General features: G+C 48.8%; 1 protein-coding gene across 3 annotated transcripts in view; it reads left to right on the top strand.

Moving 5' to 3' along the window:
- Positions 1-18,564, top strand: part of LOC138753198 (choline/ethanolamine transporter flvcr2b-like) — a 109,060-nt gene that overhangs the window by 22,238 nt on the left and 68,258 nt on the right. For all 3 annotated transcript variants that reach the window (XM_069915860.1, XM_069915859.1, XM_069915861.1), the window contains exons 2-3: positions 10,977-11,118; positions 16,296-16,436. In XM_069915860.1, coding sequence (XP_069771961.1) covers positions 10,977-11,118; positions 16,296-16,436 — 283 coding nt within the window. The remainder of the gene's footprint in view (positions 1-10,976; positions 11,119-16,295; positions 16,437-18,564) is intronic.

The raw sequence follows: 18,564 nt of genomic DNA on the forward strand, positions 1-18,564 counted from the left end.
GGTGTTGAAGGCTGGAGAGAGACCTGATGGAGGTTTATACAAATTACAGAACCTGTAATATTACATGAAATTGCCCTCTGTCTGCCATAAGGCAGACCGTCTCCACTAGTGTTGCCCAGCACCCCTTACAGTATGATGGTCATTGAGTGCCCATACATTCTCCTCCAGCCCTCCTGCAGCTGCTCAGTCTCCTGTTTGATCCATTGGCCGCCTGAGCTCCAGATGCAAACTTCCGACACCATCAGCACCGAGGCCCTGCGGGAGCCCTTCTTGCCCTCAGACCCTCTCCAATCCTGGCTCCGATACATGGTTCCTCCAGCAGCCCATGCTGGTCCCTGACCGCAAGTCACCCGCAGCCTGTGTGGGTCCCTCAACCGCTGACCCCCTCCGCTGCCATGGTCACTGACCTGTAGGGTCTCTCCCCTCCTTCTCAACAGGGGATGTTCTCCCTGTTTCTGGTCCTCTGTGTCAGTCTGATGCTCCCCTGGAGTCTACCACCCCTTGTAGCCACTGCCCAGTCCAGGTGCTATGATGTTGGGCCCAAATGACAAGATTTTAGTTGAAAAACACTGACTCCTGTAACAGGCTGTTCAATGCCTGTATAGGGCTGGTACCTTTGGGGCAGCGCCGTGTCTCCCAGGTTCACACCAGTGGCAGTGCTGCATTTACACCAGGACCTCCGCTTGTTTCCTTGGCAGAATCGTTTTTCCAGGTTTAAAATGTCAGCACTGGATGACGTGTGGTTAAGGTGAAAGATTTGGGGTGGGGTGGGGAGGGGGTGGGGGGGAAGTTGTTGGAAAAGAATTTAAAGAAGGGATGGGGGAAAGTTCTTTTACACAGAGTAGTGGGTGCCTGGAATGGGGTTGCGGGGTCAAGAACGGTCGTCGTGTTTGAGTGGGTTTGAAATCGATAGGGAATAGTGAGGTGTGAATAGTGTGTGAGCAGCAGATTTCTGGTGTAATTTGGACATCGTGATCTGATGGAGCAGCTGGTGTACTCTCTGAAGATGGAAAAACGGAAGCTGGGAAATGGGCAAAGTGTGGGGAGGGTTAACAACAGTCTACAGATGCTGAGATTGGAGTAAAAACACTGAAATGCTGGAGGAACTCACTGGGTCTCTGTCCAGAGGAGGTAGATATTTTACTGACATTTCGGGCCTGAGCCCTTCCTCTGTTATCTGTCAGACCCCATTGCTGGAAACTGACAGGCAGATGGTGCTTTCCCACATGTCCCATTACCTTCAGAACAGGTTATTACCGACTATGGCGAGTCCAAACCTGATTACTCATCCATGCCTTTGTGTGTCAGCACTTTTCCAACCGCAAGTATTCTGTTCCTATCCATGTTTACAGGTGATTAAAGCTCAGCATTTTCACCACATTACATGGACAGGGCCCAGTGATCAGCAGTTATCAAGTTGTAATTCCATAATTTTGATCAGTTTCTTTAACCCCTAAATTTTCAGGCTTTCTCCTTCAGGCTCTGGCAGCTTTCCGGATTCCTTTCGACGTAGCAGCTGCTGTGAGCTGACGGAGTGGTACAGTACATTGGGAAATTATAATCTGCCTGCTCATCCCACACTTCAGACTGACAGGTTGCCCTTTCCAGAAGGTGTCAATGGGAGCAGAACTTTGAGTGGAGGCAAGCCAATGTTGCCACTCAATGATGGATTGGATGGGTGATTGAAGGAAAGGGGTGCAGTTCTGCCACAGTTGGCAAATTAATTCAAATACCTGAGTGTGTCACGTGGGTTGTGGGTGCACAACCATGTTTCAAATTTAACTCTTCAAATCTGGTTTCATTTCTTACCATAGAACATAATGAAAAACAGGCCCTTTGGCCATTCTAGTATTTTCCAAGCTATTATTATGCCTAGTCCCACTGATCTATACCCAGTCCATATCCATGAGACATAGGAGCAGAAGCAGGCTATTCAGCCCATCGAGTCTGACCCATTTCCCCACTCAGCCCCACTGCCCAGCCTTCTCCCCATAACCTTTGATGTCCAGGCTAACCAAGAACCTATCAATCTCTGCCTTAAATACACCCAATGACCCGGCCTCCACAACCACCTGTGGCAGCAAATTCTACAGACTTTTCACCCTCTGGCTGAAGAAATTCCTACACTTCTCTGTTCTAAGTGGACACCCTTCAATCCTGAAGTTGTGCCCTCTTGTCCTGGATTCTCCCACATGGTAAACAACTTTTCTACATTAACTCTGTCCATGCCTTTCAACATTCAAAATGTGTCAATGACGTACCCTCTCATTCTCCTAAATTCCAACGTGTACAGGCCAAGAGCTGTCAAACGCTCCTCGTATGATAACCCCTTTGTTCCCAGAATAGTCCTTGTGAACCTCCTCTGAACCCTCTCTAATGTCAGCACATCCTTTCTTACTTTCAATGTGTTACAGCTGCACAAGGTCGTGGTTAGAGCCCACTTGAAATATTGTGTTCAGTTCAGATGTGGAAGCTGTAGGGAGGGTATGGTGGAGATTCACAAGGATGTTGCCTGGATTGGAGAGCGCACTTTATGAAGACAGGTTGAGTGAACTTGGTCTTTCTCCTTGGAATGATGGAGGATGAGGGGTGTCCCGATAGAGGTGTATAAGATAATGGAGGCACTGATCGTGTGGATGGCCAGAGGGTTTTACCCCAGGGCTGATATGGCTACATGAGGGGGCATAGTTTTAAGGTGCTTGGGAGTAAGTCCAGGAGGGATGTAGAGGTAAGTTCCTCACACTGCCAGCAACGGGGGTGAAGACAGGGACGATAGGATCCTTCAAGAGACGGTTAGATAGATGGAATGGAGAAAAATGGAGGGTTGTATTAAAGGAGAAATTGGTAGAGAAGGTTAATCTGTTGGCACAATGCTGTGGCCCCATTGTGATAGATTTCTATGTCCATACTTGTACAATCTTTTTAGATTCTTTAGACTGCCAACCCCATCACAAAACCTTGTTAAAACCATTTAATCCCCTTGCATTTTGGCTTTTCCACTCAAAGTTTGGAGAAGATTAAATCATCTACAATTGCAGCTTTGCTGTTTGACAGATATTAGTAATCTCTCCACATTTTTAAACCTCTTAATGGCCTCTCGTCTGCACCCATCAAGCTGACAGTCCTTTCTATCTCCCTGATCCCCACCCACACTGCCTCACACGGTACAGATTGTACCTCTTACCCAACGCTCTGTGGCCCAGCAACTCCCATGGACCAGCAGGTAAAACACAGGATTCTGTTGACACTGTGGTTAAATGAAAAAAAAACCCTCCCCTCTCAGTTCTCCATAGGGACTGTTCCCTCTGTGACTCCCTTGTGCACTCTTCCTCCCCACCCATCGCCTCTCCCACCCCGGCACCTTCCAATGTGGTAGGAGGTGTAATACCTACACCTACACCCCCTCCCTCACCCTGGTCCGAGGTCCCACACAGACCTTTCAGGTGAAGCAACACTTCAGCTGTACCTCCAAAGAGCTCATTGACTGGATCCGGTGTCCCCTCTGTGGCCGCCTCTACTGTTTGACCTGCTGAGTTTCTCCAGCATTGTGTGTTTTTACTCATGGACCAGCAAGTTTGAATCTGTCACCGTTAGTATAAACTCCTTACAGACAGTGCGGGACACGAACCCCGATCCCAATAGCTGGCGCTGTAAAGACATGGCACTAACCGCTACTCTGACTGCTGTCCCACAGTATTATTTCCTGTTTTAAGCTTTGTTCTATCTTTGATATGTTAACACGGGGTTCCCTTGGGGATTAATTTCTGTTTTCCGGCATTTTCTGTGATCCAGTAATGGGCAGGTCCCAACGTCGCCAGATTAGAGGTACAACCTGTAGTTGTTTCTTCGATGTACAACAGGCCACTTTGTTCCACGAGCCTGTGCAGCCCAATTAACCTACAACCCAGTACGTTTTGAATGGTGGGAGGAACCCATGCAGAATCAGGGACAACATACATGCCTCCTTACAGACAGCGCTGGATTCCAACCCCAGTTATTAGTGGTGTAGCAGTGTTGTGCTTACCACTGTGCTATACGTGTTGCCCCAATAATTCTCTGTCAATGTTTCCTTGAAAGACCACTGATATCTTCTTGGACCAATATGGCAGCCACTCCACACCTTCCTTCCTTGTGCCTAACACACCGGTGACACTGGTCTTGACCTTCTTCCTCATCTCCATTCTGCCTACAACATCCCTGTCTGCCCTCTAGTAAAAACACAAGGCAAGAAAAACTCAGCAGGTCAAACTGAGCACTATGTAGCAAAGATGAAGATACATAACCAATGTTTTGGGCTGGAGCCCTTCAGGTTATGAGCAAAATGTAGGCAGGCCCCTGATGGTGTTGCCTGCCCACATTGTGATGGACACTGTTTAACCTCTGAATTTCTCCAGCTTTGTATTTTTACTTCAACCACAGCAATTGTTCTGCTTCTCATCAAGCCCTCCAAGCTCATCTGCTTTCTGTCAGAATTCTTGTGTTAAAATAAATACAATGGTTCACCCATCGTACCCCAATACTTATCTCCCATCCTCTTCAGTTTCAATGCCCTTCCTTTGCCTCCCATCTTCTCATTAATCCTGTCAGCCACCTTGGATCCCAACCCCCTGCCAGCGTAGTCAAAGATGGTGACATCACTGGGAGATGAGCATTGGGAAAAGTCCTCTTGGTTTTCTTTGGTATCTGGGATAATAGTGGACTTTGTAGAGCAGCTGGGAACTTGGAGCAGGGAGAGGTCAAAGATGTCTGAATATTCCTGCCAGCTGGTCTGTGCAGGTTCTCTGGATACATCCAGTCCAGGCACTTTCAGTTGGTTCAGTTCCAGATAGCTGTGCTGGGGCTTTCAGGTGGTTCTTGGATGAGACCTGTTCAAAGTAAGCATGGAAATGCATTGAGCTCATGAATGAGGGATATGCTGCCTGATTTGGTTCTGCAGTCTGAGGTAGACCTTGCAACAATCTATGGGTATTGTTGAGGTGTGTCTGGGACTAAGTTGGCCTGTTATTGCTGCTTGGTGTACCTGGTGGCCCTTTGGAAGTCCTACCTAGTTTACTTGCATTGATTTGGGTTGCCTTCCAGCTACAATATTGAAAAGACATTTGGATGGGTACGTGGCAAGGAGAAGTTCAGAGGGAAACGGGCTGCACAAGGCAAATGGGACCACTTTGGGACCAAATGGGAGGCACCTTGGTTGGGCCAAAGAACTGGCTTCTATTCTCTGACCAATTGTAGGCGGCAAGAGAATGGACATGGGGAGGAAACGTGGTGTTTTATCTGGACTCCCTAAATTGGGCTGAACCTGTGGGTTTGTTGGGACAGTGCTGCTTGTCGATCTTGGAGATGAGAGTCAATGGTGTACAGCACAGAGATGAGAAAGGTCCTAAGGTGATTGTCAGCACATCGTACGCTGCACAAATGCAGCTGGTCAGGAAGTTTTGTAAGTAATACAGCAACTGCAATAGTAGGGGAGTCAAGGTTAGTGTAGCAGTTAGTGCAACGCTGTTACAGCGCCAGAGTTCGGGACTGGGGTTTGATTCTCATGCTGTCTGTAGGAGTTTGTACGTTTTCCCTGAAGGCACCGGTTTCCTTCCACAGTTCGAAATGCACCAGGGTGGTGATGTAATTGGGTAGCATGGGCTCGTGGGCCGGAAGGGCCTGTTACTGTGCTGTCTGTCTAAATATAAAATTGAATTTAAAAATAATTATATGGAATTGAATTAAAGCAGGCAATAAATGCAGAACAAATCCATTGATCCTAGTGCAAAGAAAGTGACAGCAATAGTGCAGACGGTTCTTCAGCGGCGCCGGAACAGTCCCTGCTCAGTGGAACAAAGGCAGATTCAAGGGTCTGGTGGCTGTTGGAAGGAAACTGTTTTTGAGCCTCGGTCCTGGTCTTCGGAACCTTCTGCCTGAAGGGAGCAATGAGAAGAGGCTGTGACCAGGGTGGTGTTGTCTCCCTGAGGCAGCAGTGGACTTGGACCCATTCAGTGAATGTTCAGTGGGTGCCTGCGATGGACTGAGCTGTTGGCCACCTTCACACAAACTCTAGTCCGTTCTACATATATATTAGTAAAACTCAAAAGTCCACACACACCGTGGCTGAATAAAAACATAATGCTGGAGAAACTCAGCAGGTCAAACACTGCATTTTATGTAACAAAGATAAAAGTACATAACTGACATTTCAGGCTTGAGGCCTTCATCAAGGCATGAGCAAAATGTAGAAAGGTGCTTGATTCTGGACCCCTGATGAAGACCTCAAGCCTGAAATGTCAGGTAAATACTTTTAAAGACACTGTTTGACCTGCTGAATGTCCCCAGAATTTTTTTTTTAAACTATCTATATTAGGCCCATTTCCATCATTAGATCAGTATCTTTGTCTCTTGTCTGTCCCAACTTGCAACCAACCCTCTGTATGTATGACTGAAAAAAATGCTGTATAAATTTTTTAAAATAACGAAAACTTAAATATAAAAATTGTGCTTTTTGGGGTGAAAGTAGAGGCCTATCCATGAAAAATAGCATCTACAGCAGGGGTGGCCAACCTCTGGCAAGAGCTGGCCTTGGTCGCCGCCTACAGCAGGGGTGGCCAACCTCTGGCAAGGGCTAGTTTTGGTGGCCGCCTACAGCAGGGGTGGCCAACCTCTGGCAATGGCTGACTTTTGTAGCTGTCTACAGCAGGGCTGGCCAACCTCTGGCGAGGGCTGGCCAACCTCTGGCGAGGGCTGGCCTTGGTGGCATCCCACAGCAGGGGTGGCCAACCACTTGCGAGGGCTGACATTAATGGCCCGGCCTTAGTGGCCTTACAGCAGGGGTGACCCGCCTCCGGCGAGGGCTGGCCCGCCTCCGGCGAGGGCTGGCTTTGGTAGCTGTCTACAGCAGGGGTGGCCAACCTCTGGCGAGGGCTGGCTTTGGTAGCTGTCTACAGCAGGGGTGGCCAACCACTTGCGAGGGCTGACATTAATGGCCCAGCCTTGGTGGCCTTACAGCAGGGGTGACCCGCCTCCGGCGAGGGCTGGCCCGCCTCCGGCGAGGGCTGGCTTTGGTAGCTGTCTACAGCAGGGGTGGCCAACCTCTGGTGAGGGCTGGCTTTGGTAGCTGTCTACAGCAGGGGTGGCCAACCTCTGGCGAGGGCTGGCCTTGCTGGCATCCCACAGCAGGGGTGGCCAACCTCTGGCGAGGGCTGGCCTTGCTGGCATCCCACAGCAAGGGTGGCCAACCTCTGGCGAGGGCTGGCCTTGCTGGCATCCCACAGCAGGGGTGGCCAACCTCTGGCGAGGGCTGGCCTTGCTGGCATCCCACAGCAGGGGTGGCCAACCTCTGGCGAGGGCTGGCCTTGCTGGCATCCCACAGCAAGGGTGGCCAACCTCTGGCGAGGGCTGGCCTTGCTGGCATCCCACAGCAAGGGTGGCCAACCTCTGGCGAGGGCTGGCCTTGCTGGCATCCCACAGCAGGGGTGGCCAACCTCTGGCGAGGGCTGGCCTTGCTGGCATCCCACAGCAGGGGTGGCCAACCTTTTGTGAGGGCTGGCATTAATGGCCCGGCCTTAGTGGCCTTATAGCAGGGGTGGCCAACCTCTGGCGAGAGCGAGCCTTGGTGTCCTGACAGCAGGGGTGACTAACCTCTGGCGAGGGCTGGCCCACCTCTGGCGAGGACCGGCCCGCCATGTTGTATTTGACGAATGGTAAGGTGGATACAGTGAATTTTCGATTTGGGTCCATTTCAAGATATGACCAGCTGGTCAGAACGGAACACGGACGTGAGTTTGGGGCTACCTGTGTAGTAATAAACTGATTCCACTACCTCTGGCAGAGAATTCTGGAAATCTACTATTCTGAATAAATAAATTTAAAAAAATCCTCTCAGATCTCCTTAAAAATCCCTTCCTTTCACTTTCACTTGTTTGGAGCGATTGTCCAGGGAGGCTGTTTGTGTGGAATTGAGGGGTTGAGGAGGCATGAAGCACTAATAGGAGTGTGTTATAGACCACCAAATGGGCCAAGAAAATTGGAAGAACAAATTTGTAAGGAGATAGCATGTATGTGTAATGAACATAAGGTAGTGATCATGGGAGATTTTAACTTCCCTCACATTGATTGGGATACCCATACAGTAAGAGGGTTGGATGGGCTAGAGTTTTCTTAATCAATACATAGAGGAACCGACTCAGGACGGTGTAATACTGGATCTCCTGTTGGGGAACGAGATAGATCAGGTGTCTGACGTTAAAATTGGAGAACAAATTGGGTCTAGTGATCACAACTCTATTAGTTTTAGGGAAGAGCAAAGAAGGGCCTAAAGTTGAGGTTCTGGATTGGAGAAAAGCAAATTTTGAAGGAATAAGAATGGATTTGGGGAGTATTGAGTGGGACATAATTTTTTCAGGAAAGGATGTAAATAAAAAATGGAGAATATTCAAAGAAGAAATTTTGAGAGTACAGAGTAGTTATGTCCCAGTGAGGATCAAAGGAAAGGCTGGAAGTCATAGGGAGGCTTGGTTTTCGAGGAATATTAGAAATTTGGTTAGGAGAAAGAGGGAGGTGTACAAGAGGAATAAACAGCAGGGAGCTGAGAAGTTGAAGGACTACAAGGAGTGTAGAAAAAATCTTAAGAAAGGCCAAAAAGAGGCACGAAGAGTAAGAATAAATCCAAAGGGTTTCTATAGGTACATTAAAAGTAAAATATTAGTGAGGGATAGAATTGGACCCCTTGTAGATAGGGAGGGTAGGCAAAGTGAGAAGACAGAGGAAATGGGGGAAATTTTGAATGATTTCTTTTCCTCGGTATTCACTATGGAAAAAAATATTGAACCAGTTGAAGTAAAGAATAATAATGGGGAGGTCATGAATCGTATAAGGATAACCGAGGAGGTAGTGATGGCTGTGTTAAAAAAGATAAAGTTGGACAAATCTCGGTCCGGACAAAGTATTTCCAAGGACACTCAGGGAGACTAGTGGACAGATAGTGCGGCCATTAACAGAGATATTTAGGATGTCACTGGCCACGGGGGTAGTGCCAGAGGATTGGAGGGTGGCTCATGTTGTTCCGTTGTTTAAGAAAGGGTCCAAATCAGCCATGATCATATTGAATGGCGGAACAGGCTCGATGGGCCATTTTTGGCCTCCTCCTGTTCCTACTTCCTATGTTCCTAAATGTAAACCTGGAAATTATAGACCTGTGAGTCTGACGTCTGTGGTGGGCAAGTTGATGGAAAGTGTTCTGAGGGATGGCATTTACAAATATTTGGAAGAACAGGGGTTGATAGGTAGTAGTCAGCATGGTTTTGTCAGGGGTAGATCATACTTAACAAACCTTATAGAGTTTTTCGAGGGGTTTACAGAAAATATTGATGAAGGGAAAGCTGTGGATGTTGTCTATTTAGAATTTAGTAAAGCTTTTGATTAAGTTCCCCACAGGAGGTTAGGAAAAAAGGTGGAGGCATTAAGTATAAATAAAGAGGTAGTGAAATGGATTCAGCAATGGTTGGATGGGAGGTGTCTAAGAGTCGTGGCAGAAAATTGTTTGTCAAATTGGAGGCCGGTGACTAGTGGAGTTCCTCAGGGATCGGTCCTGGGTCCACTATTGTTTGTTATATGTTAACGATCTGGAAGGAGGGGTGGTGAATTGGATAAGTAAGTTTGCAGATGATACAAAGATTGCTGGTATTGTGGACAGTGAGGAAGATTACCGTAGCTTAAAAAGAGATATAGGAAAGCTAGAGGAGTGGGCTGAGAAATGGCTGATGGAATTTAATACGGTTAAATGTGAAGTGTTGCATTTTGAAAAGGCAAATCTAAATAGGTCATATACATTGAATGGTAGACAATTGAGGAGTGCAGAGCAACAAAGGGATTTAGGAGGTACGGTAAAGGCTGATACTCAGGTAGATGGTGTGGTGAAGATGCCATTTGGAATGTTGGCCTTCATAAATCAGGGTATTGAATTCAAAAGTTGGGAGGTTATGATGAAATTGTACAAGGCATTGGTGAGGCCAAATTTGGAGTACTGTGTGCAGTTTTGGTCACCAAATTATAGGAAGGATTTAAAAAAAAAAAAACAAGAGAGTACAGAGAAGGTTCACAAGAATGTTGATGGGATGTCAGGGTTTGAGTGACAGGGAAAGGTTGAGCAGCCTGGGACTTTTTTCTCTGGAGCGTAGAAGATTGAGGGGGGATTTGATGGAGGTGTTCAAGATTTTAAAAGGGACAGAGAGAGTCAACGTGGATAGGCTTTTTCAATTAAGAGTGGGGGATATTCAAACCAGAGGCCATGGTTTGAGATTAAAGGGGGAAAATTATAAAGGGAACATGAGGGGAAATTTCTTCACGCAAAGGGTGGTGGGGATGTGGAATAAGCTTCCGGTGGAGGTGGTTGAAGCAGGGACGTTATTTACATTTAAGGAAAGACTGGATAATTACATGGAGGGGAGACGATTGGAGGGGTATGGACCAAGAGCTGGTCAATAGGACTAGGAGGGTGGGGATTTGTCCGGCGTGGACTAGTAGGGCCAAAGTGGCCTGTTCTGTGCTATATATGGTTATATTGTTAACCTGTGACTTCTTTTACACAACTAGGTCAAAGGGTGAAATTTAAATTTGACCCTTCAGTACGGTAACAGGCCCTTTTGGCCCATGAGCCCATGCCGCCCAATTGACCTACAACCCCCGGTACATTTTGAATGGTGGGAGGAAACCAAAGCCCCCGGGATTACGAACAAACTTCTTACATCCCCGAACACGGGGATTACGAACAAACTTCTTACATAGCACGGGATTCAAACCCTGGTCGCTGGGGCTGTAACAGCATTATGCTAACCACTGCATTAACCCTGTCACCTTCTTCTGCCTCTTGTGATGTTGTATCCCCTTTGGCTTATTCCACTCCAGTGAAATTGTGCTCAGTCTGTCTCCAATCACATGTTAGAGCATTTGTGACGTACCTGTCAATAACATGTCTGTCTGTCTGTCCTCTACAGCTAGGAGTAGCAGTGGGGTTTCTTGTACCCCCCATCCTAGTACCAAATGTCGATGACCTAAACCAACTCGGTTACCATTTGAACAACATGTTTTACGGCACAGCTGGTGTGGCAACCCTGCTTTTCATTCTCGTTATTATAGGTAAGGGGCCTGGTGGCGGAAGCTCTTTTTGTACCGTTGAGTGTTTATGTGTCAAGCTCCTGTACCTCCTTCCTGATGGTACTAGTGAGAAGATGGCTGCTTTCTTGAGACATTGCCTCTGGTAGACGTCTTTAATGGTGTGAAGACTGGTGCCCGTGATGGCGCTGGCCAAATTCACAACTCTCTGTGGTGAAACGTGAAAATCTGCAGATTGGAGGGAATAAGCAGAATGAGCCAGAAGCAGGAAATCCCAGAGGGCTGAGGCCCGAAACCTTGGCAATATATCTTTGCCTCCTATGGACACTGAAAAGACCAATGGAATTCCTCCAGCATTTTTGGTGTGTTTTTATTAACAACCCACTGCAGCCTTTTCCTGTGTGTTGGCACCTCCATGCCAGTGATGCAACCATGGTACAATTACCCAAGTTCCATTGTTCCTCTAGACACAGGCATTTGGTTGACTGAAGTTCCCAGTTCTGAAGGCAACATTATGCTGCACAGTCCTTGTTGTATGCACCAAAGATAAAACATCTTTCAAGTCGTTTAGTGGTAATTATATCTTCCAGTGCACACATAGGGTTGGAACTGAGCCCAGAACGATGTGTTTGACAGATGAGTTGTCTTTAATTCACTTCCAGCTCTGCTTTTCTAATGGAAGGTACCTGATTGTGGCACTTTCCCATCCTTGTAATATCCCAGTACTTAAGATCAAAGGAGACAAGGAGCGGTAGACCATGGCCCCCTCCATCTCGCTCAACCCCCTCCATAGGATCATATAAGCACGTAGGACAAGCCAGTTTATCGACTTACTGTGACCCTGGCAACAGTGCATCATCTTATTGGACTTACCAACACTTGGCCAATAGCTTTTTTTTCTTTTTAAAATATTCTTATTGATGCTTACATTATGCAAAATGAACAGTACAGTTATATTTTGTAATGTACAATTCAAAAGAAAAAGCCTTATGCAGAACCCCAACCACAAAGCAAGGTTCAAAGCTGACATATAGGAGTCAGGTGACAACAACCTGGAGATGGACAGCACTGAACCAAAGCTTCAGAACCACCCGGATTCTTTAGGTTCCCTCCCCTCCGCCGCGCTGCACCTCCTCCCTCCCCTCCGCCGCGCTGCACCTCCTCCCTCCCCTCCGCCCCGCTGCACCTCCTCCCTCCCCTCCGCCCCGCTGCACCTCCTCCCTCCCCTCCGCCCCGCTGCACCTCCTCCCTCCCCCCCGCCCCGCTGCACCTCCTCCCTCCCCCCGCCCCGCTGCACCTCCTCCCTCCCCCCCGCCCCGCTGCACCTCCTCCCTCCCCCCCGCCCCGCTGCACCTCCTCCCTCCCCCCCGCCCCGCTGCACCTCCTCCCTCCCCCCCGCCCCGCTGCACCTCCTCCCTCCCCCCCGCCCCGCTGCACCTCCTCCCTCCCCCCCGCCCCGCTGCACCTCCTCCCTCCCCCCCGCCCCGCTGCACCTCCTCCCTCCCCTCCGCCCCGCTGCACCTCCTCCCTCCCCTCCGCCCCGCTGCACCTCCTCCCTCCCCTCCGCCCCGCTGCACCTCCTCCCTCCCCTCCGCCCCGCTGCACCTCCTCCCTCCCCTCCGCCCCGCTGCACCTCCTCCCTCCCCTCCGCCCCGCTGCACCTCCTCCCTCCCCTCCGCCCCGCTGCACCTCCTCCCTCCCCTCCGCCCCGCTGCACCTCCTCCCTCCCCTCCGCCCCGCTGCACCTCCTCCCTCCCCTCCGCCGCGCTGCACCTCCTCCCTCCCCTCCGCCGCGCTGCACCTCCTCCCTCCCCTCCGCCCCGCTGCACCTCCTCCCTCCCCTCCGCCCCGCTGCACCTCCTCCCTCCCCCCCGCCCCGCTGCACCTCCTCCCTCCCCCCCGCCCCGCTGCACCTCCTCCCTCCCCCCCGCCCCGCTGCACCTCCTCCCTCCCCCCCGCCCCGCTGCACCTCCTCCCTCCCCCCCGCCCCGCTGCACCTCCTCCCTCCCCCCCGCCCCGCTGCACCTCCTCCCTCCCCCCCGCCCCGCTGCACCTCCTCCCTCCCCCCCGCCCCGCTGCACCTCCTCCCTCCCCCCCGCCCCGCTGCACCTCCTCCCTCCCCCCCGCCCCGCTGCACCTCCTCCCTCCCCCCCGCCCCGCTGCACCTCCTCCCTCCCCCCCGCCCCGCTGCACCTCCTCCCTCCCCTCCGCCCCGCTGCACCTCCTCCCTCCCCTCCGCCCCGCTGCACCTCCTCCCTCCCCTCCGCCCCGCTGCACCTCCTCCCTCCCCTCCGCCCCGCTGCACCTCCTCCCTCCCCTCCGCCCCGCTGCACCTCCTCCCTCCCCTCCGCCCCGCTGCACCTCCTCCCTCCCCTCCGCCCCGCTGCACCTCCTCCCTCCCCTCCGCCCCGCTGCACCTCCTCCCTCCCCTCCGCCCCGCTGCACCTCCTCCCTCCCCTCCGCCCCGCTGCACCTCCTCCCTCCCCTCCGCCCCGCTGTCTGCGGACCTTTTTGCCATCGCAACTATATCATTGTACAGTACATGACTGCTCTGTTCTTATCAAAATGGTGCCCACAGAGTGTCAGAGCCCCACGTGGGCAAGTCAGGTGATGAATTGCATCTGAATAGAGAGGCTGGGGGAGAAGGGAAGAATGGACAGACTGAAGGTGCTCATTGAACACAGATGGGAGGAGAGGAGGAAGGTGAGAATTGATGGAGGGAGTGTGGATTTAGCTCTGAATGCTAAGCTCTACATTCACAGAACCAACCCCCACTCAATTCCCACCCTTTCTGTCCAATGAGAGCCTTTTGTCTGTTTGCCCACATTTCATAACATAAACATAACATAACAATTACAGCACGGAAACAGGCCATTAGGCCCTTCTAGTCCGCACCGAACCAAACACCCCTTTCTAGTCCCACCTCCCTGCACAATGCCCATAACCCTCCATCTTCTTCTCATCCATAGACCTGTCCAACCTTTTCTTAAATAATACAATTGACTCCGCCGCCACTATTTCTCCCGGAAGATCATTCCACACCGCTACCACTCTCTGAGTAAAGAAGTTCCCCCTCATGTTACCTCTAAACCTCTGCCCCTTAATTCTTAACTCATGTCCTCTTGTTTTAATCTTTCCTCCTCTTAACGGAAATAGTCTATCCACATCCATTCTGTCTATTCCTTTCATAATCTTAAATACTTCTATCAAATCCCCTCTCAACCTTCTATGCTCCAAAGAATAAAGACCCAATCTGTCCAATCTCTCCCCATACTCCAGATGCTTAAACCCAGGCAACATTCTGGTAAACCTTCTCTGCACTCTCTCCACTCTGTTTATATCCTTCCTATAATTAGGCGACCAGAACTGCACACAGAACTCCAAATTAGGCTGCACCAACGTCTTATACAATCTCAACATCACCTCCCAACTCCTATATTCCATGCAATGATTGATAAAGGCCAGCATACTAAAAGCTTTCTTCACCACCCTATTCACGTGAGTTTCGACCTTCAGGGAACGATGTACCGTTACTCCTAAATCCTTCTGCTCTTCTGTATTCCTCAATGCTCTCCCATTTACCACATATGTCCTATTCTGATTCTTCTTACCAAAATGAAGCACCTCACACTTATCAGCATTAAATTCCATCTGCCATTTTTCAGCCCACTTTTCTAAGCAGCCCAAATCCCTCTGCAATCCTTGAAAACCTTCTTCATTATCCACTATTCCACCTATCTTAGTATCGTCTGCATATTTACTAATCCAATTCACCACCCCATCATCTAGATCATTAATGTATATAACGAACAACAATGGGCCCAATACAGATCCTTGAGGCACACCACTGGTCACCGGTCTCCAACCTGACAGACAATTATCCACTACCACTCTCTGGCCTCTCCCTTTCAGCCAATGTTCAATCCATTTGACTATCTTAAAATTTATACCTAAAGACTGCACCTTCCTAACTAACCTTCCATGTGGTACCTTATCGAAGGCCTTACTGAAGTCCATATAGACAACATCCACTGCGCTACCCTCATCCACATTCCTAGTCACCTCTTCAAAAAATTCAATCAGATTGGTCAAACATGACCTTCCTCCCACAAATCCATGTTGAGTGCTCCTGATCAGACCCTGTCTATCCAGATGTTTATAAGTACTATCTCTAAGAATTTTCTCCATTAATTTACCTACCACAGACGTCAAACTTACAGGCCGATAGTTGCCAGGCTTCTTCCTTGAACCCTTTTTAAATAACGGAACCACATGCGCAATGCGCCAATCCTCCGGCACTATCCCCATATCTAATGACATTTGGAAAATTACCGCCAGAGCCTCTGCTATTTCCTCCTTCACTTCTCTCAATGTCCTGGGGAAGATCCCGTCTGGTCCCGGAGACTTATCCACCTTTATATTCTTCAAAAGCCTTAAAACTACACCTTTTGTAATCTCTATATTCCCCATATTTACCCAATTTGCTTTTTTTATCCCACATCTCCCAATATCCTTTTCCTTAGTGAATACCGAAGTAAAGAAACTGTTCAATATCTCCCCCATTTCTCTAGGCTCCACATACAGTTTTCCACTCTGATTTTCTAAGGGACCAATTTTGTCTCTAGCTTTCCTCTTACCATTAACATATTTGTAGAACTCTTTTGGATTAGTTTTCACCCTGCTTGCCATAGTTTTCTCGTACCTTCTTTTAGCTTTCCTAATTCCTCTCTTAAGATTCCTCTTACATTCAATGTATCTTTCAAACATCTCCTTAACTCCATGCTTCTTATATCTAATGTACGCCTCCCTTTTTCTTCGAACCAAGTTTCCAATATTCCTTGAAAACCACGGCTCTCTCAAACCTTTTGCCCCTCCTTTTAACCTAACAGGAACATAAAGCTTTTGCACTCTCAAAATCTGATCTTTAAAAGATTTCCATCTCTCTACTACATCCTGCCCATAAAACAAATTGTCCCAATGCACACCCTGCAAGTCTCCCCTCCCCTTTCTTTATTCAGGTGTCCGCCTACATTTTACTCGACTTTGGGACCATCGAACAGAAACAGGCCCTTTGGCCCTTCTCGTCAGTGCCAAACTATTTTCTAGTCCCACTGACCTGCACCCAGTCTATAGTCCTCTGTCCAATCTTGTTAGAAAGGGTTGGGTGTGTGGCCCATTTATAACTGGATTCCTTTGCTCAGTGTTTCAGGAAAAGCCGGAAATTCCACCAAGTCAGGCACAGGCAGCGATCCACGCCAGCCCGCGGAAGGACTACTCCTATGTAAAGTCCATTCAAGGAATGGTCAAAAGCATACCATTTTTCCTCCTCATTATAACTTACGGTAAGCTGCTACTTGGTGCATTTCTAGCTTCAGAATTCGGGTCATTGACATGAGTGTCACGAAATTTGTCATTCTGCGGCAGTATTGTGCAAAACGAGGTGCAAAGTTACTGTAAATTACAATTTCATTAAAAAAAAATGATTTGTGCAAAATGAGAAGGTCAGGGAATGTCTTTGGGTCGTTGTCCATTCAGGAATCTGATGGTGAAGGGGAAGAAGCTGTCCTTGTGTCGCTGAGTGCTCATCTTCAGGCTCCTGTCCCTCCTTCTTGATGGTAGCCGAGTGAAGAAGGCCTGGCCTGGGTGGTGGGGTCTTTGAGGATAGAGACTGCTTTTTCGAAGACACCGCCTCATGTAGACCTCCTCGATGGAGGTGTCTGTGATGGTGTTGGCCAAGTTCACAACTCTCCGTCGCCCATTCCTGTTCTGTGCATGGGCACCTCCATACCGCACAGTGGTGCAACCAGTCAGAATCCTCCACGGTCCACCTGGAGAAATTTACAAGGTTTTAGTGATGTACCGAATCTCCTCAAACTCTGCACGAAGTTTAGCCATGGCCTCTTCTTCTTGCATTGGCCTCGGGCTGTCTTCCATTCTACATCTTGGGTGTATTGAATTTCTGTTTTTGTCCTTTTGAGAATATTGATCCCATTGTTCAAGAAGGGAAAAATGAATAATCCAGGAAATTATGGGCCAGTAAACCTCACATCAGTGGTAGGGAAACTATTAGCTAGGATACTCGGGGGCAGGAATTGTGCGTATTTTGAAAGTCACGGTTAAATGAGGAACAGTTGATGTCTTTGTGAGAGACAGGTCATGTCTTACTAATTTAATGGAGTTTTTTAAGGAGGTGAAGATGTTTGAGGGTAGAGTGGTGGATTTTAAGGTTTTTTTGGAAAGCTGAATCAGAAGGACCCAATGCCTGGACTCCATGGTGAGTTGTTACTTTGGTTACAATATTGGCTAGCTCATAGAAAACAGGGTAGCAAAGGAAATGTTCTTCAGGCTGGAGACCTGAGCCCAGTGGTGTTCAGCTTAGACTAGTGTTGGGACCTTTATTTGACATGAACATAAATGACTAGGATTTTAAAAATGGATGGGTCAGTAAATGTTAGACGAAACAACGATTGGTGGAGTTGTGGACAGTGTAGAGTGCTATCAAAGAACACATATGAATATGGACCAATTACAGATATGGGCAGAGAAATGGCAGATGGAGTTTAATCCAGGCGTGTCAGGCCAAATAGAAGAGGAATGTATAAAGCTAATGATAAGGGTCTTAAATGTGTAGATGGATCTGGGGACCCAAGTCCACAGCTGAAGGGAAATGGCCATGTAAGGAGAGAGGGTGGTCAAGAAGGGTAAACCCAGGTTGTTTTCTTTGGAGCTTGGATGCTGAGGGCAGAACGCTAAGTGTAGCAGTCAGTGCAACGCATTTACCCGATTTGAATCTGTAAGGAGTTTGTGTGTTCTTCCCGTTACTAGTGTGGGTTTTCCCCAAGAGCTTTTCCCACCCTCCAAAAGCGTATGGGGCTGGGAGGTTAATTGGGTGGCATGGGTCTCAATGGCCGGACTCCGTTTCTACTGCGTTATAAATAAGCTTTAGTTTAACATGTTATACTTTGGCTCGCTGGGTGGGGCATTGAATAGAAAAGTAAGGAGATCATGTTGCAGCAGAATAAATCTTTGCACAAGAAACAGTGTGCAATTCTGGTCGCCTCGTTACAGGAAGGATGTGGAGGCTTTGGAAAGGGGTCAGATGAGGTTCAGCAGGATGTTGCCTGATGTAGAGGGCAAGCACCTTGGGGGAGATTGAATAAACGCGGGTTGTTTTCTCTGAAATGTCAGGGAGACCTGACCGAGATGTATAAAATGTCAGAAGCTTTTAGCCAGCGCAAAAGTATCACATACGAGAGGGGACATGAGTATCAGGTGAAGGGTGGAGTTCTAAGCGTGATGTATGGGGCAAATATATTGTACTCAGAAGGTGGTGGGTGCCTGGAATGGGAAACCAGGAGTCGTGGTGAAAACAGTAGCATTTAAGAGGTTTCTGTATCTGGAATGTCATGAGTTTGAAGGGGATGGAGAGAGGACACAGGAGATTGCCTAGATTGGAAAACCAGATTTATT

This window comes from Narcine bancroftii, chromosome 2 (assembly GCF_036971445.1).
Source record: "Narcine bancroftii isolate sNarBan1 chromosome 2, sNarBan1.hap1, whole genome shotgun sequence".
Lineage (NCBI taxonomy): Eukaryota > Metazoa > Chordata > Chondrichthyes > Torpediniformes > Narcinidae > Narcine > Narcine bancroftii.